Genomic DNA, 27,514 nt, shown 5'->3' with positions numbered 1-27,514 from the left:
AGTGCCACTCTTCTCGGTACTTTTTTTGGTTTTGGAAAACATACTTGTTTTTCATGAAAACGTTGTTTCATAAAATCCTACCGTAGTAGGCTTATTGTTGCTATTCTTGAATTAACAAATATTTTTAAAATTCTCTGTTTGATTCTAATACGGTAAAGATGAGTGGCTGTTGTTTAAGTGGGTTATGCTTCAGTAGTTTTGAAGCGTGTAGAGGACCCTGAGACCAAGAAGTTGAGAACAGCGGGGCTGGAGTTCTCTTGCCTTTTGTAGCCGGCCTGGTGGACCAGCCACCCAGCCCTGTCATCAGCGCTGTCTGAGCGCTTGCCGTGTCCTTATGTTCTTGTCCTCGCTGTCCACTCCCTCGTCTGCTGCTGCCCTGCCTCTGAAGTCTGCCAGCTGGGACCACAGCCTTCTGCGCCCGGGCTTCTTACTCCCTTGCAGTCTGCGACTAGACGTCCACCTTCAGGGGCGGTGGAATGAGAGACGAAAACTGTGCTGGAGGGGATGCTGTTCCCACCCAGTCCTCCTGCTCAGTGTCTCCTGACCTCACATTCTTGTTGTACATCGTCTCCGTGTTCTGCTCACTGTCAGCTCCCGTGTAGTCCCACCTACCACTGGGCGCCTGTCCAGTCCGGGGTGGACTGCCCTGTCCTCTGGTCCCTGTCATGCTGGGGCAGCAGGGTGCTGGAGAGAGACCCGCATGATGGGTCTGGGCTACTGCAGAGTTCATGATTTCATCCTTCACTGAAGCCTTTGTTCCTCCTGCAAGTTATTTTAATTGGTATTTTTCAGTTCCCTTTCCCATTCTTTACAAAGATGAGTGTAAATCTTAGCCATCTTTAAATGTATACACTTTATCCACTCACACTTAGCAGATAACATAAATGCATAATTAAAAGTGTAAGCTGAAGATAAAGATACTTTTTTATAGTCACATAGAAGTAACCGAGAGGGAGACAAAAGAGGAGAGGAGGTAACCCTGGCTGGAGGAGCCGTGAGCCAGTGGTCTGCGGGCACTGCTTCCTTGGCAGAGACTGTTGCTGCCCCTTCTCTGTCCTCCTCGTTTCCACCCCGGCCCCAGCGTCTAACACTAAGAGCATCTTGGGCGTCAGAGTTCTTCTTCCTCACTTGTGCCCTCTTGGGGCAACGTGCACCTAAGCAGTGAAGGCAGGTCATTGGGATAAATCCTCCCTTCTTCATGCTGCTTCTCACCCGTGTTAACCGTCACGGAGAACTGCCTTGCTTCAGTTTCGTCTTGGGTTGTTTTGAGGCTGAGACATCTGTAAGGCATTTACAACCGCACCTGGCATGAGAAGCTCGCAGTCGGTGGTGGTGATCATCAGCTGTGATCACTTCCCTCCTGACCCCTGCGGTCAGTGCACTGTTGCTCTGCAGCCCCGGCCCTGCTTCGCGGCGCCCTGCCCTCTGGTCCTTTGCAGTCTCGGCCCGGCCGGGGCTCCCCTCTGCGTCGGCTCCCTCAACAGGGTGGCTCTGTGCTGGGGCCCTGCCTGCCTCTCCCCTGAGCTGGTCCAGCCATAGTGAGCCGTCTGTAGCTCCGTGCACACACTGCACTGTTTATCATTCGGTTCCTCTGTGTTTGCAGGGAGCCCCCTGCCCCCACCACGTGCTCCTGCCTGTCTTCAGAGCCCTGTTTGTATGTGGTCTCTGTGCTGAAGCCCTGTCCCGTTCCCCTTCCTGATGGGACGAGTCAGCCTTACGTGTCCCGGCTGTGCGCACCTGGCCCCAGGCGGCAGCCCTGGGAGTTAAGAGCCGGACTCTGGAGCCTTGCCGCCAGGCCCGGGTCCGGCTCCCCTGCTCGGTAGTTTCATCACATTGTCTGAGTCATTTAGCCTCCCTGTCCGCAGTTTCCTCATTTGTAAATTAGAAGTAATAAGAACACCTGCCTCACAGGATTGTCGTGAAGATGCAGTGAGACATACGTTGTATTTCATTAGAACCAGGATGCCATCCATTGTCCTGTGTACCATTATTTTATCAGCTGTGAGAGGATTCTTGATTTCAGGGATGTTGAGTGTGCAGACACGTGAGTGTCAGAGCCCCTGGGGTGGTGCTGGATGGGTGCTGGGCAGGTGCTGGCCTCTCCCACTGGGCTTGGAACCTGAGAGGACATGGACTGAGCCCACTCAACTTTGCATCCTCAGCACCTCGCCAGATGTATTAAGTGGTCAGGATGTGATGTGAGCAGAGCTGCATGGAGGCCGCTCACCAGCCGCCTGTTTTAAGCCTACAGCCAGAGGGCCGATTGCAGTGTGGACCGGTCCTTCTGGGCCCGGTTCCCGAAGGGCCCTGGCCGACCCGGCTGTGCTCAGCGGGGTGGTGTCTCCTTCCTGTTCCCACTTCTCGGATCTTTTGTATTACGAGCCAGAGTGTGGAAAACTTGTTCACGCAGTCTTCCTTGCCACCCTGGTTTTTAAGAACTTTATGAAATTAACGGAATCGCTTTTTTGTTTTTCCTATTCTACTTTCCAACTAAATATTTTTTCACCCCGAAGTATAATAGAAGAAAGATGAGTGACCTTTTGTGCGAGACGGGAGGGAGCTCAGACCCTTTGTTAAAATGCAGCCCCTGAGGAACAGAGAGTGACAAGTTCCAGGTCCCGGCTGGGAGAGGCCCCGGGTCTTTGACTTGAGGATGGGAGGGGTGACCTGAAGCCTTTCCCAAACTTTTTTTTTTTTTTTTTTTTTCCTGGTCCTGGTTTTAGTAGCAACTAGAACAGACTGGAATCCGGATGCATTTCTGTGGGTAATCGTATTTCTCAGCTATGCTGAGAGTCTGTCATTACATTGTCTGCCAGGTGTGGTTTTTGATGTTTTTAAAAGCTTTAATTTTTTGTTTCTGTGTATTTGGTGACTTAGGGACTATTAATCAGATGATATTTTGAATTGGAATCCAAAGTTTTTAAATCTTGATGTAAACTATAGAAGCCTTTGTATTTTGAAAGATAAAATTGTAAAATTGTCTTGCTTCATACCAACAGGTACCCAGTTTTATTCGTGTATTTGAGTCAACTTTGGAAATTATCTTTGTAAAACACAATTAAGTGACTTCATTATGTTACAGAGCCAGGTATGGGAGCAGAGTTAAGATTTTGTTGAAGCCCCAACAGTAGCTGGCTTGGTTTATCTCTGTGGTCTGTAAACAAAGGGAGGACAGGAGAGAATCGAGTGACTTCATGTATCAATGCCACTATTTGTGTCTGGTCCAGTGAGTACAGCTGAGCTCCTTTCCTTTTTTTCCAGCGATAAGGCTTTGTAAGAGGACAGACACAATCCCTCACAACATCGATTCCATTTGTGACTCGTTGAGACCTCTTTGTTCCAGCTGAGAGAGCACCTGGCTGGGGCGCCAGGGCGGAGGACCCCACAGGCCCTGCCTTCCGAGCAACAGCAGTTTTATTGAGGAGCAGAGACTCCCTGCAGGTCTCTAGGAAGAAATTAAGACTGAGTGCTGATCGCCAGGAACCAGAATCTGGTGTCTCTCTTTCCAGAGAAGAGCCTAAGTGGGGACCCTGGGGAGCTGGTTACTTGACCCCGTGGAGGATAGTGGCAAATTAGTGACTGGGAACCAAAGGCAGGGGGGAGGGAGGGGCGCTCTGAATCTTGTAAGCAGGTGGCATGGCTGGCTTTCGCTGGTGAAGCAGGTGGATTTTAAAAGTGTTTAAAAGACACAGAGCTGGCTTCCCCGTGACAGAGCTCAGCGCACTTTCCCTCATGCAGTCTGCAAGCTCTTCTTGTCAACAGGACTTGTCTGGGTCTGGATAAGTTCCTGATTTTCTGGATCTATTTTAGCACTTTAATTTACCTCCCACAGAAACAGTATTTCCAGACTAGCCTACAAAATCCTATTTTAATTGACAGAACTTTCAGCTATTGAGGAGTGAAAAGGTCCACAAGTTTTTTCCCCTCAAAACAGCTGTATAACTGGACGAACTTGTCAAAGCCATTTGAGGGCTCTGGAAATTGCCCAAAAGCAAAGGACAATTTGAAAAGCATTTATGCAAAAGAAAACTGCTGACCTTTGAGCAGGAACAGTGGGAATCTGTGGTGTTCTTGCCTGGGGTCACCTCCATTCCTCATTCCTTGGCAGAGTTGTCCTAGGGTCAGGGCCGGCCACAAAAACAGCAGCTTTGATACCAGAGGCGATTGGCTTGGTTTGGAGGGGAAGGCAGAGAACCCTTGCGGCGGCTAACAGAGAACGCCCCCCAGCTCTCCTGCTCCAAGGATGTGGTCCATACATTTAGCAGAGAGATCCTGGAAGCGGGAGAACCACAAAGGGACTAGAGAAGATCTCTGCCCAGCCCTGGCTGACTGGAGACTGCGTCGCTGTCGGGGGAGGCCTGGGAGGGTCTGAGGGAGAGTGAAGGCTGGGCGGACTTGAGAACTGCTGGCAGGAGCTCTCCACGTGAGATCCCTCGGCAGAGGGCAGAAGCCTTACTGGCTGGAGGTGTTTGAGCACAGCTCTGACTGCTAAGATGTACAAACACAGGGGTAACTCCCAGAGTGAGGCTGAAATGTAAAACCAGGAATTTAAAAAACTGAGCAAAGGTGTCAGCCACTGCATACCAAGGGTGAGAGATATTCAGCAGACTGAGTCCTCGCTAACAAACAAAAAAACAGCACAGTGCTCAAGAAAAAAGACAATCAAAGTTGAGTTACTATATTATTTTAACATGTCTCTTTTTAAACAAACAAAAAACTTATGAGAAACAAGGAAAAAAGTAATCAATTGAAAACTGTCTCTGAATGGACACAGGTGTTGAATTAACCAAAGACTTCAAAGCAGCTGTTGTAAATATGCTCAAAGAATTAAAAGAAGATATGATAACCATGAATCAATGAATAGGGAACATCATAAAGAAATAGAATACATCCTAATGGAAAAACCTGACTTTTTCTTCTCAGTGTCTGTAACCAATAGGTTATGAGATTCTAAAAATTTTATTTCTCCTTGGAAACCCTTAGCCCTTCTGTCATATCCGCTGTCTCAGCTTCTCTCTTACAATCCATCATAGATATGGATTAGTCTTTATTATTTGCCTAAAAACTGTCTCATCATATTACTCTTTGCTTAAATATCTTTGAATGCCTACAAGAAAAATAGCCAAAATACTCATTCAAGACACTCATAGCCCTTCAGAACACTTTGAACCTGATTTTAGCGACTAAGCTGATTTCCCTGTTCCTCCCAGTTTTCACTAGAGAGGTGGCATGCTGGGCATTCCACCCAGCTGGGAGACGTCCCCTCTTTGTGTCACTCCTGTTCCGTGCTTGCAGCTACATGGATGCTGCGGTCCCTGGGAGGAGCCTGCAGCTACATCGCTGCCTGTGGTGATGATCTCTCACACTGCTCCTGTTCTGGCACCCCACATAAGGCCTTCTCGTCAGGGCAGGGCCAGGCTCAGGGACTCAGATGTCTGAGATCTTCAAGGAGCTCGGTCTAGTGAAGGATACAGACAACTGAGAGAACACTTTTCACAACATGTGATAAAGATGCCCTGAATAGAACACTGCGGACATAGTGAGATGGGGTGGGGGGGCTGGCATTTGGATAGCTAATCCTGTAAAACCCAGCACTGTCGCCCACGATTGGCGGCCAGACGTTGTGACTAATAACCGTGGCTTGATGTTAGGTTCTTGAAGTGGAGAAGTCGTATCTTACAGTCCTGTCTTCTCCCTCTATAAAAGGCAAGTGTGTTGAGTCAAAGTGACATCTTTAACAAACCAACTCTAGGAAAAGGTGAGACGTGACCTTAAAGTGTGAAGAATGGCCACTGCACCTCTTTAGGAGGGTGTGTTTATGAATAGAGTAATCGTGGAAGGAGCCTTTAACCTTGGTTCTTAAAGACACCACGTGGTTGAATAGTTGATTGTCACTTGTTGGTTACCTGAGGATAAACTAAACCTTTGGTTATAATTCTTTAGCAGAAATGATTTATCTTAGAGTGTTTTATTGTATACAAAGTAAAAAGAACAAGAAATGTTAAGTATCACATTTATTAAAATGTCATTAAATTTATAACTGGATTCTAAAAATAAAATTCAGATACTATCAAAACGATCTTAGAAAACTGGTATCTTGATGATGGTTGTAGGACCGAGTTTTGAGATGTACAGTTAATTGTAGCAGATTAAACACACACGCTTATCTGAAACCCCTCTAAAATGGCAGTGAGGTGTCAAAGAGGCATAAACTCAAGGACCGGGGACTGGAGTGTCAGAAGGAGCTGGAATGTAAGTGGTTGCAAGGATGGTGCTGTTGAGGACGAGCCGGTCTGGCCTGCCGGGTCCAGGACTGAGTCTGGGAACTGGCCTGATGGCCTCTGGAAAGCTGCGTGGTGGGTCTAGGGCTGCTGACATTTCTGTCGTGGTGACCCTGCTGGACCCTTTGACTCTGAAACTCTGTGCATGTGTTACTGTCATAAAAGTAGAGGTGAAGGAAGAGCTGTGCTCACTTGGGATGTTGATTTTAGAACAACCCTCATTCTTCGCGTACCTCCCGAGGCCGCCACCTGGAAAATCACTTTCTCCGTTGCCTCGCACATACTGGCCATTTAATGAAAACAGACAGACTTGATTAATCATAAATTTTTAAATAGGAAATGAGTAATTTTTAAGCAGTCATCTTTCCAGGTCTCTCCTGATTTTATCAGACTTAAGATCCTGTTTTGACCTATTCCCGGAAATAGAACATTCACAGTTTGTTTCACTTCATTCGCTTGTAGAGCATCAGGCTGACATTATGCCTGATAATTGTGTTCATATTCACATGACTGTTGTAGTTTTAGTGCAGAAATTTTATATAAGTGCGTATTTAGTGTTTCAAACAATTGTCTCTGGTTAGTTCATGTGCGTACTGTAAAGTTCTCTGGTTACTTGTTACCAAAGTCTATTTCTAAGCTCCTGTAAATTATTTAGGAAGTACTTTTCAAACTGTATTTCTCATTAGTGCCATCTTTGGAGTTAAGTCTAATGTCCACTCCCCACCAATATTTACTGCTTTCTTGTAGTTTTTGGCTTGTATTTATTGCTATTGAAATAGATGAAAGTGTAGAAATAGCTAGGTTAAGTGAACTGAAGTTTTGATTATTTAACTTGAAATGGTATATTCTAGAAATGGAAATGTGCAATTGTGGATAGCAGTTTTGGAATAGATTTTAAAAGGAATGAAAGGTAGGTTTGGAGAAGTATTTACTTTGAGGTGTTTGTTTTTTAAATTGAGTGGAGTCTGTCTTCAAAATTTCATAATAACCTATGATACACAGGGCGATATGCCAAGAAGTAGAGGTGAGGTTTGGGAATTCCGATTTGAAGAAAACTTAACCCCTGGCTTAAGGCTGTTGTGACCCACTAGCGGTTTTGACCTGAGCTTACCTTCTGTCTGCCAGCTTCGCAGTTTCCACTTAGCAGTGCCGAAAGAGACAGAGGGAGGGGAACCAAACAAGACTCGGGATGGCTTAGCAAGAAACGATTATAAAAGAACACAGTTATCTTTCCAGGGAAGTGGACCCCTGTTTCAGCAAATCATGACCAACTTGAGACAACACTGATGGTAGCTAAGGGGTCCTCCCCAAATGGCTGGAGCTCCGGTGGTGACCTGTGTATATGTGTGCTGACCGATCTGAACGTTGCCAGCCTTCTCTCAGCTCTAGCAGTGTTCTGATTTTATCCATCTTCAACAATTCTTTATTTCTCAGTTATCAAAATGGAAACCTATGTAATGTGTGTCATTCATCCAGCAGAACCAACGAAAGGGCTTAGTTTTGTTTTGTTGTTTTTTTTTTTTAAATTAGATTCTGGGACAGCAGAAGTTCTTGAAGAAATTTGGAGTTTGTTCTGAGTGCGGTGGGTAGCTCTTGGCGAGTCTTGAGCACTCCGGATGCTGTGTGTCTAACAGACTAGGGACAGGAATGGGAGCAGGGGGAGGGTCAGGATGCTGTTACCGTGATCCAGGCCTGAACCTGGGAATTCCTCGGTCCAGGGTATGTTTTGGTGATAGATTTGCGTATGAATGTGGATCACACATGATGTGAAATATGAAGATGGAGTGTGAGTCGTAGAGAGACATCAAAAGTGACTTTAGTGTTTTGGGCAAAGCGCTTGGATGAAAGATGATGCCATTTGCAAAGATCAGAGAAGACTAGGGAAAGGAGTTGTTTTGGTGGGAATCAGAATTTCTGTTTTAAACGTGGTAAATTCGAGATGCTCATTCGGCAGCCAAGTAGAGGTGTTAAGTAGCTTGTTGGTTGTTTGAGTTTGGAGGTTAGGAGACACGTCTAATCGAGAGATAAAAAATCTGGGGGCTGTCCGTATGCTATAGGCATTTACAGTCATGGGACTGGATGAAATCCTTTCGGAAATGGGTGTAAGTGGAGAAGTGAACTGAACCCTGGGGCCCCAGATTGAGAAGGAGTCTGCAAAGGAGATTGTAAAGTTTGTTTCCAAAGAACTATTAAATCAACTTTATTTAGGTATAATTTACTTAAAATAGAACCACCAGTGCAGTGAGTTGGGGCAAATGCGTAGACCTGGATAACTAGCACCCAAATCTGGATATAAAACCTTTCACTCAACCCCAGGCTCCTCCGTTCCCGTGTCAGCCCAGCCCCCTGCAGCCGGTTGCCTGGTTTCTGTCACCATTGATTAGCTTGCCTATTTTAGAATTTCATATAAATTGAACTGTACAGTGTGGAATCTTTTGTGTCTGGCTTTTAAACTTGGCTTAATGTTAAAATTCATTCCCATCTTTGTGTTTATCAACAGTTTGTTCCTTTTATTGCCAAGTAGTCCTCCATAAATACACAATTGATGTGTTCTTTCACCTGTTAATGGGCATTTGGATTATTTCAAAATTGGGGTTATTATGAGTAAAACTTCTAAAACATTCTTGTACAAGTCTTTTTATGGATGTGTGTCTTCATTTCTCTTACGTAAATACCTAGAGAGGAATTGCTGGGACATAAGGTGAAAGCACGTTTAATCACATAAGAAACCACGAGACTTTCCCAAAGTGGTTGTACCGTTCTGCACCCCTACAGCAACGTGTGAGAATGCCAGGTGCTCTACATTCTCATCAACCCGTGGCTTTATCTGCCTTTTCAATGTTGGTAATTCTAATACGTGAACAGTGGTATCTCGCTGTGATTTTAGTTGGGATTTCTCATGACTATGATGTCAAGCATCTTTTCTTCCGCGTTTGACCAGTACTGTGTCTTCTTTTGGAACACATTTGTTCAAATCTTCTGACCTGAATTTTATTACTATCCTATAATTCGTGTTTTCTGTTTTCTGGATCTAAGTCCTTTGTCAGATGTATGAATTGTGGACATTTTCTCCCAATCTGAGACCTGCCTTTTCGTCCTCTTTGTGGTGACTGTTGACAAACAGAACTTTTAAGTTTTGATGAAGTCAGTTTAATGATTTTTAATTTTGTACTTTAGAGCTTTTTGTGTCTTATCTAAGATGTTTTTGTCTGCTCTAAGGTTACAAATTTTTTTTCTAGAAGTTTTATGGTTTTAGTTTTTTTGCTTCGGTCATTGGTCCATTCTGAGTTCATTTTTGTGTGTGCTGTGAGGTTAGAGTTGAAATTAGTTTTTTCTGTATGTGTATCCGTTTGTCCCAGTACTGTTTGTTCACATACTAGCTTTTCTGTTTTGAATTGCAATTCACCATATCCACTTGTGGCTTTATTTCTAAACTCTTTATTCTGTTCATCGATCTGTGTGTCTAACCATGCACAAGGTTTGCACATCTGATGCTAACTTTACTTTCTCCTTAATTTTTTTCTCCATTTGATGACATATTTTTTGCTTTCCAGTGTTCTATGTAATTTTAAAGTTGCTTCGAAAATTACATAGAAATGCAAAGACTACAGATTAGTCAACAATGTTTTGAAAGGGAAGAGCAAAGTTCGAGGATTCAGGCCACTTGATTTCAGGACTAGATATAAGCAAAGAGAGTCTTGGAAGGTATACACAGTGGGGAAGGCAAAATAAGGAGAAAGTTCAGTTAGTATTCAGGTGCGCAGGCCTTTTCCTGAATTTGGGTGGTACCCAAAGCCATCTGAGCTAAAGCGCCTGGAAAATAAACAGTGTAATTTGATTTCAGCACGTTAAAACAGATACTCATGGATTAGTTTTTGTCTTTATTCCCATCAGGATTTTGAACCTTTTGGTGATGTTGCCTGTTTTCCTCATTTAGGAAAAATTCTTTCTCAGTTGTCAGCTTTTCTAGCTCACTAATTCCCATAGTCCCCGAGCCCTTGTCTTTCCCTGAGCAATTTTCACTTCATGTCTAATATCTAGAGAATGGGTATTTTAGATCTGGCTTCTCTTTTTAAAATGAGGGAGCAATTCAACATTTCAACATCTATATTTTAGTGAATAAGAAAAGGTTCTCTCTGGAACTCTTCGAGTGTTGCTGATTTAATTTCATTATAAGTAATACTAGTAACAGGATGCTTTTAAAAGCTGCAGAGAGCAGAAATCCTGACTCGTGGTATAATGGTATAACAGTACAGAAAGATTTCTCTCTCAAAGAAGTCATGAGGCAGGGTAGCTCATTTTGGTTAACTCAGCAACTCAGTTTTAATGAGGGCATCGAAAAGTTCTATTTTTTGCTTTATTTAGCTTTTCTGCTTCGCCATCTCAGCACATTGTCTGTAGGCTAGCTCCTTTTACAAGCTGTGAAGGTGGCTGCTGGACTTACCCACACGACAGTAGCAAGTGTCAGACTTTGAGAAGGAAGAAGCCCTGTGTCATATTTCATTGACCAGACCTACATTTTATGTCGACCCGTATACTGCTCAGTTGCAGAGAGGACAAGACCACAGTGATTGAGTTAGAACAGTCAGGATCCCCGTGTGTCTGCTTTTTATAGGGTTCGGACGTAAAGTAACTTTCTTAAGATCATACAGATAGGAATAGTAAAAAATGATGGGGCTGTTATTTAAATCTAGGTCAGGTCTGCTTGGATTTTATGTGTGTGTGTATTTTTCTGTTGAAGACATTCAGTGAAATTCATGCCCTTGTCCTGACACTTACAGTAACGTTGTGCACATACATAGTGGCTTACATATATGCTTTCCTCTGCTGATGTACAAACTGGGAAAACCAGAGGCTTTCCCCATCACCCTTCTGCAGCCTAACACAAAAGGAAAGATAACAATGAAAATCTGATGCGCTCTGGTATCAGTTAGGAATGCACTTCAGTTGCACAAAGTAATAGGGAAAAACCCACCGCCTGGGATTCTTTCTGGATTTAGGTGCTTCAGAGCCAGGGTAGCCGCTCAACAGTGTCATTAGAAGAGAAGCAGGTTTCTCTCTCGTTCTGCTCTGCTGCGCTTCGCCTGTTAGCTTGCTTCTTCGTTATGCACGATGGTTGGTGCCGCAGCCGTCCATGTTCCAGGCAGAAGGAATTTATGCCACACCAGCTGCATCTGACCTCTTCTGCTTTCTCACACGGCGCTTTCATTGATTTTTTTTTTTTTGATAGACTCTTCTATCTAATGTATGGTTGCAATTCAACAATGATTTGACAGAATCAGATTACAAGGTTTGTCCAATTCAGTAAAGAAGTTGCTTACATCATGGACAAACAAATGTGGTTCCATTAGGAATGTCGGTTGATATTTTTATTTACATAATGAATAAGTTGAAAATGAAACGATAAAGACACATGTTGGAACTTCACTCATTTATCCATAATGTGAGTCGTTTCTTTGCTGAGTTGAATCATGGTTTTTGGATACAGGAAGAATACGATCTCTTTTTTTTAGCTATTCACAGTGTGATCGCTACGGGTCATCAGTCATGACATACTTTTTAAAGTTTAATGTGCATTATTTGCATTCCCTTCATTACTTCTAATTTGAGTCAGCAAACTTTTCCCGTAAAGGGCCAGATAGTAAACATTTGAGTCTTTGATGGCCCCGCGGGCGCTGCGCAGCTGTTCAGCCCCAGCCCGCTGCTTTAAGGCCGGAGCAGCCACAGTCAGTCTGTAGGTAGACAGGCACGGGTGTGGTCAGATAACATTGCATTTATAAAAACAGGCAGGGCGAGATTTGATGATCCCTGGTCTAAACAATCTATGATGTTTGCCAATTTTCAAGTTGTAAATACTTTCACCATGGTGGATTTTAAGCTACTAACTTGGCACCTCTGAGTGTGAAATCGGGAAGAGATGCTCATTCACTCTCTGTCATGTACCACTGCTACCACACAGGCCCAGGAGCTGTCAGCCACCTCGAGAGCACAGCCAATAGCAAAAGTCAAAAAGTAGTTGGGGGTCTGGGGATATAGCTCAGTGGTGGAGTGCATGTCTAGCATGCATGAGGTCCTGGGATCAATCCTCAGTACCTCCATTTAAAAAAATTATTAAAAAATAAATAAATAAACCTAATTACCTCCCCCTGAAAAAAATTTTAAAAAAGAAGTAATTGGGAAGCGATGAGTTTTGAACATTTACTACCTATGTAATATAATTTATTTAATTTTGCATTTATATCATTTAGTTTTTAGTAATGGCTGAGTTTAACAACCAGTTTACAGAAATTGCTGAAAAATGTAACAACTCTCATGAGCTGGTATGCATCAGATCTGGAACACTCTTGCAGATGGTCACCGCAGTGGACGACACAATCTGTCCCTCCCAGCAGCCTCAGCAGACTGCTGGTACCTCTCACGGGCACCTCTGTGTCTTAGCACCTCGAACTGCAAGGGAGGCTGGGAAATGGGATAGTTAGCCTTTGGCCTCTGTGGAAAGGAGAGCAAGGGTGACCGGAGATGGAAATGCCTATGGAGTGAGTCAGCCAAGAGTGTCTACTGCAGTTTTGTTCCAGAACTTTTCCATGACGCATCTGTATATGTTTACATATACACACACGTTTGGGTACAGGCATAGAGATTTGTCTGTAAAGTGGAATTGCATTTTAAGCACACTGTTCTTTAGCTTACTTTTTCCACTTAACTCTGATTTTCATTATATATACATATGCATGTCTCTTTATTCACCGGTGCTGAATTCTGTGGTGTGGCATTCTATTTATTTTATGATTTCCATTTATTTTAATTAATATCATTGGAAACCTTTAGCTGGTTTTCCATTTCTGTCATTAAGTATAGTGCTATAGTGAATATCTTTGTATCCTTGTGCATATAATAAGTGTTTCTGTTTTTTAGGATAGACTTCTTAAAGTGAAATCGGCAGTTTGGAGAGTATGTACAAATTCTGATGTCTACTGCAGAATCACCCACCAAAAAAGAGGTTTAAAATTTCGTTCCTACCAACTGTGTTTGAGAATGCCAGTTTCCCCCACCCAAACTGGATATTGTCTACTTTTAAACTTTTGCTAATTGTATTTGATAAATCAAATATTATCATTCTAATATGCATTTCTGGATTATTATTACTATTTCCTGATCAGTCCTTTATCTTGAATCTAATTTATTTTTCTAAATGGTCTGGCCGTTAGAATTTTTGTATTCTGTAATTTGCTCATTCACATTCTCATCCATTTTTTCACTTGAATTTTTCATTCTTTTCTTGCTGATTTGTAGAATTTCTTTGTTATCTATATTAACCTATATGGAGTAAATAATTTCTGTTACTTATTTAATTTTATGTTATTTGCCATATGGAAATTTCCAATAATTTCCATATGATAAATACTGTCACACTTCATGGCAATTATCATTTTTGTCACACTTATGAAGGTTTCTCCAGTTCCAGGATTTTGACGATGTTCTTTTGTATTTTATTCTAGACTTTTTATTGCCTTATTTTTTACATTTAGGTCTTTTCATAACCTGACCGGATTTGTGTGCATGTGTGTAGTGTGAACTGGAAAATGATTTTTATTTCTGAAAGGAGAGCTAACTTTTTAAACTTCATTCACCTCATTCACCCTTTTCCCACTACCTTTATATGTAAGCTTTATAATAAACAAAACTTTCAGTTGTACAGGGAGTCTTTTTTTGGACTTTCTTCTCTTTTTGATTAATCTTTTGGTCTGTTTCTGAGTCAGCGCTGCCTTATCAATTATGGCGACATAGGCTTTGACCAGGTCGGGTTAGGCAGGTTCCTCAGCATAGGTTTGTGAAGTTTTACAGAAGACCTTGAAAATCAACAAACCAGGTTCCACCAAAAGTATCGTTGGGATTTTGATTGGGATTATGGTGTTAAATTTAGAGATTAATGTAAGGAGAGTGGACTTTAATGTTACTTGAATTTTCAAAAGAAGTCTAAAAGTAAGGCAGTCCGTGCTAACACGCACACCTCCCTTTCCTGCCTCAAACGCTTTCATATGCTTGCTTCCACGAAGTACTAGTGTTGCAGGCTGACAAAGTACTGGCTGTTTTGACAGCTCTTTTCAACGTTCATAAAACATCCTTTGCCTTTAGTTTACTAAGAGTTCTATTTGTTTGGTGAAAACATTATTGAATTTTATTAGATGCTTTTTAATGTATCTAACTATTTTCTCCCTTTGAGTCATCACTTTGATGACACATGTTAACTAGTCTTCCTATACTGAATAATTTTTGCATTTATCAGATAACCCCTGTTTGGTTGAGGTGTCTCATTTTAAATTACAATTAGTTTTAGTGTACTAAAGTCTTACTAAGGAATTATTTCAGTTATTTATTGCAGCATGACAAACCACCCCAAATTTAGTGGTTTAACAACACTTTATTATTGTTTTTCATGGTTCTATGTGTTGAGTAGAGTCAGCTGGACAGTGTTTGCTTGGGGTCTCATGCAGTTGTTACTAAATATTGGCTGGAACTGCAGTTATTTGAAAGCATGACTGCTTGACATCCAAGAGGGCTCCTTCTAAGGCTGGCCGTTGATACTGGCTGTTGTCTGGGAGATCAGTGGGGATTATTGACTGGAGCACCGACACGTTGCCTCTCCATGTGGGCTCAGGCTGCTCACACGTGGTGGCTGGGCTCAGAGAGAGTTTGCTAAGTACACACGTTCCAAGAAACCCAGGAGGAAGCAGCAAGACTTCCTATGACCCAGCCTTAAAGTTTCAGGAAGTCATTTCCATTGTATTCTGTTGATAAACCAAATTATTAAATCTCACCCAGATTCAAGGTGAGAAGAATTATATTCCAGCTCTTGATGTACAAGCTACATGTGCAACAGGGAGGGTTGCACCTGGGGGCAGCAGTCTCAGAAGACAGTCTGTCCTCTGGCCTCACAATTCACACTCATTCATCCCACAGAAAAAATACACTCCCCTCCCCAGATCCCCAGCGTCTCATCTCATGGCATCAAGCTCAAGATCTCTATCCTGTCATCTAAGTCAGATCTAGTGTGGGTGAGGCTTCTTGGGTGTGGTTCTTAAAGTGCAGTTCTCCATGGGAGGACCAGTAAACTAGAGTCAAGTTCAGGGCCCCTGGTGTACCCAGTATACAGTGGTGAACAGTGATAGGATAACTGTGATAGACCTTTCTTTTCAAATAAAAGAGGAATGCAGGTCACTTAGCAATCCCTGGTCCATAGCAATTGTGAAATCCGGACAGACTCCTGTTATCACCTCCGTGATTAGGGCCCAGATCTAATCCCTACAGATGGTTCTCTGTGGCTCTTGGCTTCACCCATTGGGCTCTTGACTTCATACCCTGAGCTTTCCTTCCTTTTTCATAAGCAATAACCAGATTTTTCAGTGAAATGGTTTTCTTAGCTTGCTACCTAACAGTAGGTAATGGAGGACCTCAAGATCTATTTTCATTTTGAGTTCGATCTCATATAACTCCCTTAAAAATGATATGGGCTTCCTATCTTTCTAATTGCAATCTCCTGCATTAGACAGAAGCTGCACTCACAGATCTTTTTTAGACAGTCTCTTTTTTATTTTGGTCAGAAAGAGCTGTGGGACAGCATCGTTAAGGTTCTTAACAATGTTCTTGTCTAGCAGAGAGTCTAAGAGGTCTATACCCTTAAGATTCTTAGAAGCTCTTTTTTTTAAAATCTGAGGACCTATGAAGATGTGGCCTTAAATCTTTCTGAAGTGTCATCAAAGAGTACCCTTGACTTCATCTTTACCCTAATTGCTATAGGGATGTTTTGTTGACCAGAAAGACTATCCTGAGTCCTTTCTATTTTTTTCTGAATTCTGCTCAAACCCTGAACACTTCTCCTTTTTAGTTTATCTCTCTTTACCCATACCTTGTTGTATGCATCTCAGAGAAACCTGTTGGCGCTTTTATGGGGTATGTTTCTTACGTTCCCTATTTCAACAGGCAGCAGTTCTCAGGTTCTGCTGCTGTACAGTCTGAGTTGCCCTTTCTCTGTTTCCTGTATTGTTTCCTCACTGCCCTCCAGGTCTTTGCTGGCAATCTCCTCGACACCTTTCCTGCTGCCACCTGCTACTCATCCTAAAGCCAGTGAGTGTGTTTTAGCTTTTTCCCAAGGTAGCATCCTGTTTTCACTTACTAGTTTCTGTTCTGATTATGTCCCTCCATCAAAACACAGTGGTTTAAAAGAAACTGGTATATTATCTTGCTTATGATTCTGTGGGTCAGGAATTCAGGAAGGGTTCAGATGGATTGATACCTCTTTTTCATCTGACGTCAGCTTCTTCCCATAACACATCTGAAGACTTAGCTCTCCCTGGTGCCCCTCTCTCTGACATGTTCGTCCTCCAGAAACTCTACGCGTGATGGTCTTGGGACAGTCACACTGCTTTCCTGACCACCAGCTTCAAAAGGTAGAAGTGGAAACCCCCAGGCTAATTGTGAACTCCGCCAGGACTAGCGAAGTGTTCCTTCTGCCATCATCTACTGGTCAGTGCTAAGTTAGAGGGCCAACCCAGATTCAAAGTGGATAGAGAAACACTTTTCCTCTTGATGAGGGAACAGAAGGTAAGGTTGTAGAGGAACATGTGAATGGAAGGACGTTGTTGCAGTTGTCTTTGGAAAATGCAATCTGCGATGTGACTTTTAGAAATTACGTGACGTTTGCTTTGTCGGCGCTGTGTGTGCACATGCATGTGTGTGATTCTATCAGCTGTAGCTGTCAGGAACGAGCTAGCTCTGTAAATCGTTTGAATTAGGAAGCTTTCCTCCCTTTTTCTTTGCTCAGGAATAATTCCAGTAGATCTGAATTACCTATTTAGATTATCCAAAGTTTGAAAGAACCTTTTTATAGAGCCACCTGAATTATCTACATGAGAAGTTTAAGATTTTAACTTAGCCAAATACATTGGCTTTTTTTCTGTTGATTTCTTCTATATTATATATGTTTAGAAAGTCCTCCCCCAATTTGAGAACACTCGAATATTTATCCACAGCCCACTCGTTTTCGTTTCATATTGTATATATAATTCTTTAATCCATATAGAATTGTTTACATGAAGGGATGGCTCCCTTTCCCCACCCAAATTTGTTGAGAATTCATCCAATCCTGCTAATTTGCATTGCAGCCTCCATCTTATGCAGTGTTGTATATTCTAGCTTCTGTTTCTGTATTTCTATTCTCTTCTATTGATACATAAATTCTCTTCTTCCCCATACTATATTTTTAATTATTACAACTCTCTCCCATGCATCTTAAGATTGAAAATTACTAAGTGTTTATGATTATAAAATGTGAATAAATACCACTTGATCCGCACTAAGTGTTTATGATTTAAGGTGATTGAGGACAAGTTTTAAAAATCCCTATTAAGAACTTGCTTAATGTATATTTTAGCCAAATATTTTCTGGCTAGATTTTGTTTTTTAGAGAGAAGGAGGAATAAATAGAACAGACACAAATACTCACTGTATTCAGTTTTATGCTGTGAGCGTGACTTCAGATATATTATGAGGTGTATGGAGGCCTTATGGAAAGAAAAAATGAATAAAGGTAGGAATTAAATGCATTTACCATTGAGATGGTATAAAATTCAAGTTAACTGTAGCAGACACTAGTGAAGTTTTTATAATTTATTGAAGAAAGCTATTTGTGGAGTAGATCTAGTAATGTTTAATTTTTGAACCATACCGTCTAGTTAATAAATTAGTTTAAAATGTATTCTTTAATAAAATGAATCTTTTTATTTCACTAATCTAGCTTGTTTTTGTTTTCCAGATATTGTTTTGTCTTTGCTTTGGGATACCTCACAGTATGCCAAATTTCTAGAGTCTATATCTTTGATTATGGACAATATTCTGCTGATTTTTCAGGGTAAGATGAAAACTTTGATTCAGTAGCCTGTTTATCTCTCCTAATATGTTGGTTAAAGGACAAAAATTAGTTGCATTTAGTAGTTCAAGAGAAAAACTCTCTTAGTTGAAAATTCTTTTATGAATTTAGCATTTTTTTCTTGAAAAAAGTGGTCTTTTGTGTAATTCACAGAAATAACCTGGTTTTTAAAATTGTTATATATAAAATGTCTAAATATATGGCAATTAAATTTGTTAATATGACATTATGATACTGAAACCATTTTCCAATTCTGATAGAAATTTCCGCAGTCACTTGTAACTTTTGAAAGTCAGCCCCTTTGAGCCTGCATCCTTGTTACCCTTCCTTCCTTCCTTCCTTCCTTCCTTCCTTCCTTCCTCCCTCCCTCCCTCCCTCCCTTCCTTCCTTCCTTCCTTCCTTCCCTCCTTCCCTCCCTCCTTCCCTCTTCCCCTCCTTCCTTCTCTCCTCTCTTCCTTGGAGTCCCTTTCGTACGGTCATTTCACCAGCTTCTATGTGACATCTGATTGCTTGTTCTTGCTTTTTCACCCGCTGTGGGACTTTCTTTGGACCAAAGATCCTTGGACTAGCTTTTCAGTCTGGATTTCCTGGAGAGGGCACTTGAGCATGTAATTTATTTCTGTACATTTCCCTTCCATGGAATGTTTTACATTCTTATATTCAGTGTTCTGCTGACTGGTGGAAATAGCTTCCGGCACTTATTCCTTCAAAGGAGCTTTAGTCCCTCCGTGGTACTGGGTGGCTCTTTTTCCTGATTGTCTGTTATGAGATAAATTCAGTCCATATCCTTATGAATGAACTTGCTCACCATCTTTATAAAGAGACACCTGCTGACACCTGGGTACCGGGTGAGGAAGTTGAAGATAAACCTCTGTAGTCTTTATGTCAAGCCGACAGCTTTCTCTATTGAACAAGATGCAGAAGACCTGCTTTAGAGTCAGTCTTGGGTCATCTGGATGTATAAATAATTACCAGTAAATGCAGTTTAAGGATAAGTAAGTGGGAAAAATGAAACAAAACAAATCATGACATCTGTGAAAATAAAAAGTGTTCAACAGTAGAAAAGGACCAAAGCTGTATGAGCTTAGAGAAAAATCACTGTTATGAAACAAGAGAATTTAAGAAGATAAAATATCTTCTTCTACTTAATGAGGCTAAAGTGGATTTTTACTTCTATTAAACAGATTTTTAAAAATAGGTTTGGATGAAAGGAGACTGCATCCAAAAGAACAAACAAAACCAAGGCAAAGCAAAATTGATTAAATGTACTAAAATAACTAGTTAGTCAAATTAACATATTGAATAGAATTGAGAAATACACTTAGAATTCAGAAAAGGAGAGTAGATGCTGGTGATCTAGCTTATAAATAACAGGAACTCTTGAAGAAAAGAGCTAATGAGCAGAATCAGTAATTATATTGGGCCACCATGAGAATCTTGGTGAACTTGAAGAGGTAACCCAGGTCACATGTTGGCATCCTAGGGTAATGAAAGTAGAGACTGACAGCTTATATTTTTAAGCCTCCAGGTTTAGTAAGTAATTTAACATAGCTGAGTTGAATTCATTAATATGGACTGGTCCAAGTACAAATTTGTGAGACCCCGTGTTTGCTGGGTCCTCCTAACCCCTCCATTTTAATCTTAGTCCTTTTTTATTTCCCTGATCTGCTGTTCTAAACTCTTGTCACTCTCTGGATAGGCTGACTCCTATCAAAACAGCAACATAATTTCCACTGAAATTTTTAATCAAAGTTTATTTCTCACTCACAACACAGACCACTGAGGAGGGGGCCTCTGCTCCCCACAATCATGTAGGGAACCAGCCGTCTTCTTTCTTGTGGTCCCCCCTCCTTTAGGGTCTTTGGAATCCTCTTAAGTTGATGGAGGGGTGTGTCTGGTGTCGCGTGTGAGCAAGGAGAGAGCATGCCTGCACTTTTTCTCCCGTTCTGTTGGAAAAGACTTGTTGCATGACCCCACAATTTAGAGGCTAGTTTACAGTAAAAGCAAAATGCATGTTAAAAAGTTTTATGTGACATGGCTTTAAGTATTCTGCTGAAATTAAAATTTTTATTTAAATACAATTTAAAATATTTAAGTATGTTGAAAAAAACCAACATAGCATTTTAAAGGTGGACAACCTAATATAAAACTCTCAATTTCAATGTGTAATTTTTATCTATTATAGAGAAAACATTTGAACAGATAAAGATTAGACAGAGACAGATGAGGTCCAGGAGACCATCCTGGCAGAGTGAGGTTAAAATTAAGACTCTTTTTCTTTTCTTTTTTTTCAATGGATGCAGGAGACAAGAGCATTTAGAAGCCTTGAGTGTCTTACAACACGTGAACAGAAAATACCCTGACTTGATCCTAATTAGAGTGAATGTAACAGCTGTCCAAAGTGCTGGCTGTCTGAGGAGAATGGAACTGAACAGAGTGACCCGTCCTTTATGCTCGGCTGTCCCGTTGCCCTGAAGTTAGAAGCACAGGAAGGGAAGCCAGGCTCTTGCTGAGGGATCACAGGGGCGCTCTTTTGTGTAGGGCAATGTTACCTGCACGAGGTGTGGAACACTGATGCTGTGTGTGTGCCTGTGTGTGTCTGTAGATAGATTGGTAGGTAGGGAGGTAGGTAGGTAGAGAGGTAGGTAGATAGATTGGTTGGTTGGTTGATTCAGGGTGCATTTAAAATATTGATTAGATAAAAACGGACCTGCCTCTTAATAGAAGCTCCAGTTTGCAGAAAGGTTGAAAAGCTAGATTGTTAACTTTCGTGTGGGGCTCAGAAGACAGGTTCAAGAGAGTATAAAACAGTTCAGTACCTTCCTTTTATATCAGCCATAACCAGTTAGGAAATATAATAGAAAAAGGACCCTAGTTTCAAAAACAATAAAAACTATGAAATATCTAGGAACACCTGTGAAAAGAAATGCAGGGGCCTCTGTGCAAAAAACCATAAAACTTTACCATCGGCAGTTAAAGAAGACTTACTGGAGAAACACCTTGTTTATTCTGAAGGTGACATTCAGTGTTGGAAAGATGGTGCTTTTCTCGGATTAAGTAGGTGTAATGCAGTTCACATTGGGGTTTTGAGAGAAATTAGACGAATTGATTGAAAAGCTCCTCTAGAAGAATGCGTCCAAGTAGCACGTGCGGTGTAAAAACCTGCCGCCGTCTGTGCAGCAGCCGTCGGCCAAATGCGTAGGGCGGACACGGGAGAAGACGAGTCAGAGAAGCCAGCGGAGAGAAGCAGGCCCGCGGGGCAGACAGGAGATGGGAGGTCCATGTACAGAATGAAAATGCTGGGACTGCAGGTCAGTGGGGAGAGCCTCTCTCAATTATCCCATAAATGGTATTGAGACAGAAGAAGAAGGGCATGTGCTTGCCTCCTTGTAGATGGAAGCAGAAGCAGATTTTGGGGGGCAGGAAGTCCATGAGTTCTGACTGGAATATGTTGATTTTTGTGGAGCTGAAGGTTGGTTAATACATCCCCCCCAAAAGATAAATGTGACCATGTTTTCCATTCCAATCAAGAATATATTGTAGGGGAGGGTACCGCTCAGGCGGCAGAGTGCATGCTTAGCGTGCATGGGGTCCTGGGCTCAGGGTCCCAGCACCACCTCTAGAAACAAGTAAGTAAACCTAATTATCCCCCCCAAAAAAGATAAAAAATAAAATTTTAAAAATAAAAAAATAAAATTTTATTAGAAGGAAAAAAAAAGGACATATGTAGAGCTAACCAGATAGTGATCCGGTGCTCAGTAAGTATTTTATTACTGGTTACCCCTGTGTGTTCACTGAGCTAAGGTGTATTGAGCGAGTGCTGTGTGTTTTGCTCGGTGCTAAGAACTTTGGTAGGTGATGGTCCTGTCCAGCAGAAGAAGGGAGAGACCATTTGGTCTGAAAGCTTCAGGTGCGACTGTCTGGTTCCCCCTCCCCCGCCGTGTGGAAAGCCTCACCCCTTCTCCGTGTGCCCCTGAGCCCAGTCCTGGAAGGCCCCCTGCTGCTCCTTATCACCCTCTGGCTGGCTGTGCTGTCAGTGGGGCTGATGTAAATTATTCAGCCCGTAAACGGCAGTGTTCCGTCTATCGTGTTTCATCCTGCAGGAGCGGCTCCTGACACCTTGACCTACATTTGGTTGGGGAAACATTCCACCTAGCTGCTGCTAATGTAGTTCAGGTTACCCAGAGGAGACTGGTGTGGGTCTGTTACGTGGTCTGATTCGTCTGTCCCCCTCCTTACCTGAGCCTTTCCCCCGATTTGATTTGTCCACAAGGCAACGTGGTATAGTGATATGTATCAGAAATCTGCAGGTTGTCCTAAGACTCTAAAAAGCTGATAACCCGCCTGGGCGCTCAGCCCATCTCGTCTGATGCTGCAACCGCACGTAACTGCTTCCTTGTCTTCATGCTTTGGCCCGTCCGATGCTGCCTGCCCAGAGCCCCTCTCCCAACCTGACCTGCGTGTCCACACCTCCCCGCTCCTGAAGGCCCAGGTGCAAAGACTCCTGCTGGAGGTGTTTTTCCCCTCAGTTTTCTTAGTGTGAAGTTCTCTCTCATTTCTCTACACGTTTCTTCAAACATCTCATCTGGCTCCTAGTAACATTTTTATATAGTTATTTGCATGCTTGTCTAGCCCCCCTCTTAGTGAGAAAGCTCCTTCAGAGACAGCACTTTACAGTGAATTGTTGTGCCCCTCCAGTGCCTTGTGCTCGGTAGCAGTTCCAGCATTTATTTATTTTATTTTTATTTTTTGGCATTTCATTCTTTCTTTAAACAACTTACTGAGGTGAAATTCACAATCTAGAAATTAACCATTTTAAAATGAAAAATTCAGTGGCATTCAGTACCTTCCCGATGTTGTGCAAACACCACTTCTATCTAGTTCCAAAACATTTCCATCTCCCAAAATCAAACCTCTTACACATTAAACGCTTTCCCTCTGTTGGCACCTCCTCCCAGCCCCTGGTAACCACCAGTATGCATTCTCTCTCTTAGTTCTAGTATTTACTTATTTATTTTTACATTTATTTTATTTTATTTTATTTTATTTGGGGGGGGCAATTAGTTTTATTTATGTATTTACTTATTTATTTTAACGGAGGTACTGGGGATCGAACCCAGGACTTTGTGCATGCTAAACACGTGCTCTACCACTGAGCTACACCCTCCCCCTTCTCTAGTTTTTATTCAATGAAGGTTTTATCAAACATCTGCTGTGTCTCAGCTACTGCTTACAGTATCTGTCATATTGCTGTTTTATTTAATCCACACAGTGATTTTATTTTCCCCTTACTGTAAATAATAACTTGGGGGTACGTTAAACAGCTCCCCAGTCTTCTACACTGATACGTGGTGAGTCTGGATTTGAGTTGTTTCCTGACTCACGTGTCCAGCTGTCTGTTCCCCACGTTTCTGCCCTGTTGTCTCATAGGCGTTTCGCACTGGACTTGCCTGACACTGAATCCCTGCTCCTCCTGCCTTCCTTCTCAGCCAGCTCCGTCCTTCTATTAGTTGCTCTGGTCAGAAACCTTGGTGGGCTCAGGCCTCAAGCCCTGTATCCAATTCATCATCGGATCATCATCGCATCCTGCCGTCTTTACCACCAGAAGATGCCTGGCGTCCACCTCAGACCTCCTGTGCTGTCACCCCCAACTGAGCCCCCATCCCCTTCCACCTCTTAGCCTCACCCTGGGACCCCCCAGTCTTTTCTACCCAGAGCCCAAATACATCCATTCAAAACCAAGTTAGCTCTCTGCCTGTCACCCTCCGGTCGTTCCCAGTCTCTCTCAGGTGGAAGCCAGCGTGCTCACGGCGCCCTGCCGAGGCCTCCCAGGTCCACCCCTGCTGCTGTGTGTCTGCAGCACGTTCCCGTCCTCACTCAGCTGCTTCAGTCACACCAGCCTCCTCCCCAGTCTTCCCGCTCCAGGCTGATGAACTTGCTTTTCTTTCTCCTGGAACATTCTTACCTCAGACCTCCACAGGGCTGCTCCCTGACTCACACTCGCCCGTCCCGTCCCTCCCTCTCCCCGCCCTGCTTTGTTCTGCTCAGCACCTGGCAATGTCTGGCGGTGATACACTTACCTGTTAGTTCGTTCATTATCCTCTCTCTCCAGAACAGCCTCAATTCCATGACAGCGGGAACCCTCTCGTGTTCAGGGCGTATCCCCAGCACCGGGGGCATTGTAGGTGCTCATTAAATACTTGTCTTCCGAGCGAGGGAGTAAAGGGAATGAGTGAATGAATGGCCCGGAAGCCAGCGGCCTTTTCCCTTGTCTCTCACTGCATATTCCTTTGGCGTCAGGTGCGTGGTGGTCATCTGCGTCAGCGGGTTCTGCTGTGTGTGCAGGAGCGAGCACCTGTGTACTTAGAGATGGCTGAGAGTGGACAATTAGCAGTTTGCCTCTGTCGTCTGTTCACTTGTCCCTAGGTGACAAATTGACCTTGTACCTAGTAGGTTCTTAGATGTAGTTTAGCATTACTTTACAGGTATCTTTAGAGTTTAGCAGTCTCCTGGAGATAATGGAACAACCCAGAAAGTGATTGTTCTTTTTTAGCATTCACTGTCAGTTAATGTTTTACTACAGGTTGGGTTTTACTGTGTGATAGAACTAAATCCTGTGATTCTCGTTCTTTGTAGAGAAAAAAAATGCATGTCAATGTTTCAGTTAAAAAAAAAAACCAAAGTTAATTTGTATCCTTTTTTAAAAAAATCATAAGAAGTCTAGAGTGTTTTGGTACTTTACATCAGATGAATAATTTTTTTGATATTACTTGAAACTGTTTCATCAGTTAAAGTACTTATTTTGAACAGTTAGACTCTGTATCTTTCCACGTTCCTAGCAGAGTGTCAGCGGGAGAAAATTCCTGTGCTTCCACCTTAATCTAACAATGTCATCACGTGGACGGTCCAGTGGCTCCACCCAGGCCCTGACCTCACTTGCTGGAGGGGCTGAGGCTGAAGGCTTCTCCCCCTCCTGCATGGCATAGCCTCCCTCAGGGAAACAGGAGTCTTTCTGATTCAAGTCAAGTTATCGCAGACTTCCTAGGACCCGGGAAGCGATTAGATGTTGGAGGCTCCGCTAGATGCAAAGCAAACAGGTCGTTAAAGTGTCAGCAGAGGTGTAAGTGAAAATTGTGCAAGTCACTCTAATTGTCACCAGACAGGTATTTATGAACAAAATTGCACTGTTAAGAAAACTCACTCCGGTTTATCTCTTTGTAAACCGCGGGATTGTCCTCATTTAGAAGAGTTTTCCCCGCACGCTGGGTTCTGCGCAGTGGGTGAGGCTGGTCCTCCCCCCGCGTCACTCTGGTCTGTCTCCCGCCCATGCGCACATGTGCCTGTGATGGACTCACCTGTCCGTTTTCCCTCGGCTGTACTCTCTGAGCTCTCATTCCTCCCTTCATCCCTTACTGAACTTTCCCCGTAGTGCTTCTTTACTTTTCTTTACAAGATCCTCCTTCACGGTCCCTCAGCACTAATTTCGTCTTCTGTCATTTTACTCTCATGTTAGCCACCCCTGACCGCACCTGAGACAGGCTGGACCAAAGGCTAGGGGACAGCCACCCCTTTAAAACGAAATGTTCAGCGTCAAGGATCGTCAGTAAAGTGATGTGAGACTCTTTTGCAAACCAGTTAATACTTTGAGCCTGACTGTACGTCAGGTACTGAAGGTGCAGAGATAAATCAGGCAGTGAGTTCATGGTTTTTGTGGTGACAGAAAAATAAGTAACTGCAGAGCAGTGTGGTAGATGTTTTCAAGCACAGATGAGAACGGACAGGTCAGGGGGAGTATAGTCAACCTACAGTACTAGATCTTGACTGGACGCTCAGAAGATTCAGTTTATTTGGTATTTTAGAAATGCTTATTCAGCACATACCTTGTGCCAGGCACTGTTCTAGGTGCTAGAGATTCGTGGTGAAAGACTGTCAGGTCTTTATCTCATGGACCTTCCAAAAAGGAAAGACAGATTTTAAAACATCACCATAATTTGATAAATGAAACACCCATGAATGTGAAAAATTCATTGCAGGAAACAAGACAAGCAGCCGAGATGAAATGAAGGGTGTGTGTTGCATTTGGGCAGAGGTGGCTGTCTGAGGGAGAGCTGTCCCCAACCCCTCGTACAAAGGGACTTCTCAGCTGAGACTTGAATCTTGCACAACAGCTTCAGGAAGAGCAGTTGAAGTGGAGAGAGCCACGTGTGGAGAGTCCGGAGCTCCCTGCCATCTTTCCATCTCCTTTAGGGAGCATAATTCTTGGTACCAGCAGTACAGCCTCACATCACCCAGTCCCCAGCCCAGCTCGCTTTCACAGGAGAGCCTATGTCCCGCACACCTGATGGAGGAGAACTTGCATGGGGGTCCCGGGTAGCCAGTGTGTACAGTGAGGGCGTGAACTCCAAAAGCACAATCTTGCCTTTTTGTAACATCTTATGTGTGTAGACCTAACGGTTTAATTTGTCACTGAATTGATAAAACAAATTTAATAATTATTTTATCATTTGTTTTTGTGATGTTTTAAGGAGCTGTGAGAACTAAAATTTAGAGCTAAAGGGTATATTATAATTCATTTTGAGCTAAACTATGAAGGGAATTAGGGAGGGTGAGAAAAATGATTCTTTTCCCCCAGGGAAATGGAAATTATAAGACATATTTACAATCCTCAAAGGCATGTAAAAATATCTTGCAGAGTTAAACTGGCAACTGGGTGTTGAAAGCAGCCTAGGGGTCAGGCTGGCCGAGGAGTCATTTCTGGAGAGTGAGTGGTGTAAATGTAAGGCCTGGCTTTGAGGGAACCCGGGAGGAAGCCTCCTTCCTTTCGCACTTTGAGTTGAAGACCACCACCAGACCACCCCCTGGCGGGCTTTGTGCAAGACCTTGCCTGTGACGTGGGGGAGGAGCTGTGAGCTCTGGGGTCTGGGCATCTCCTAGCCAGTGGTCTGAACGCTTCAAATAAACCCTCACTGGCATTGCTGGCGTGGTGAGAAATCACCTCCTTTCTTTATGCATTGAAAGATGCTGGTGATGGGGATGCTGTCTCCTGCTCTGAGCAGTGGGGGCGGGGTCTTCCTGTGGGTCTGAGCCCCCTGCCGCACTCCTGCTGCAGCCTTTCCCTGGGGGGTGGGGGGGTCCGGCGTGCTCCCAGGAGGGAGAGCTCACCGCCTGCCTGAGCCAAAGCACGACTAACTCCTTGTCTTATTGAGAGCCCCAAATACAACAAGTAGCTTAGGGTTAGTACTCTAATGCTGATGTCTGCAAACTAGCAAAAAGGATGAAAATGTAGCCTGGTAGTTTTCTTGTGTGG

General features: G+C 43.0%; 1 protein-coding gene across 4 annotated transcripts in view; it reads left to right on the top strand.

Moving 5' to 3' along the window:
• Positions 1 to 27,514, top strand: part of MBOAT2 (membrane bound glycerophospholipid O-acyltransferase 2) — a 110,821-nt gene that overhangs the window by 58,295 nt on the left and 25,012 nt on the right. For 2 of the 4 annotated variants that reach the window (XM_074341629.1, XM_045523371.2), the window contains one exon: positions 18,094 to 18,189. The exons of 1 other annotated variant lie outside the window; for it this stretch is intronic. In XM_074341629.1, the coding sequence (XP_074197730.1) occupies positions 18,094 to 18,189 (96 nt within the window). Of the gene's footprint in view, positions 1 to 16,223; positions 17,869 to 18,093; positions 18,190 to 27,514 lie in introns of those variants that run through there. One more of the 4 variants, XM_045523379.2, reaches the window with a different exon arrangement.

Source organism: Camelus bactrianus, chromosome 15 (assembly GCF_048773025.1).
Source record: "Camelus bactrianus isolate YW-2024 breed Bactrian camel chromosome 15, ASM4877302v1, whole genome shotgun sequence".
Lineage (NCBI taxonomy): Eukaryota > Metazoa > Chordata > Mammalia > Artiodactyla > Camelidae > Camelus > Camelus bactrianus.
This window is presented reverse-complemented; position numbering and strand designations above follow the sequence as displayed.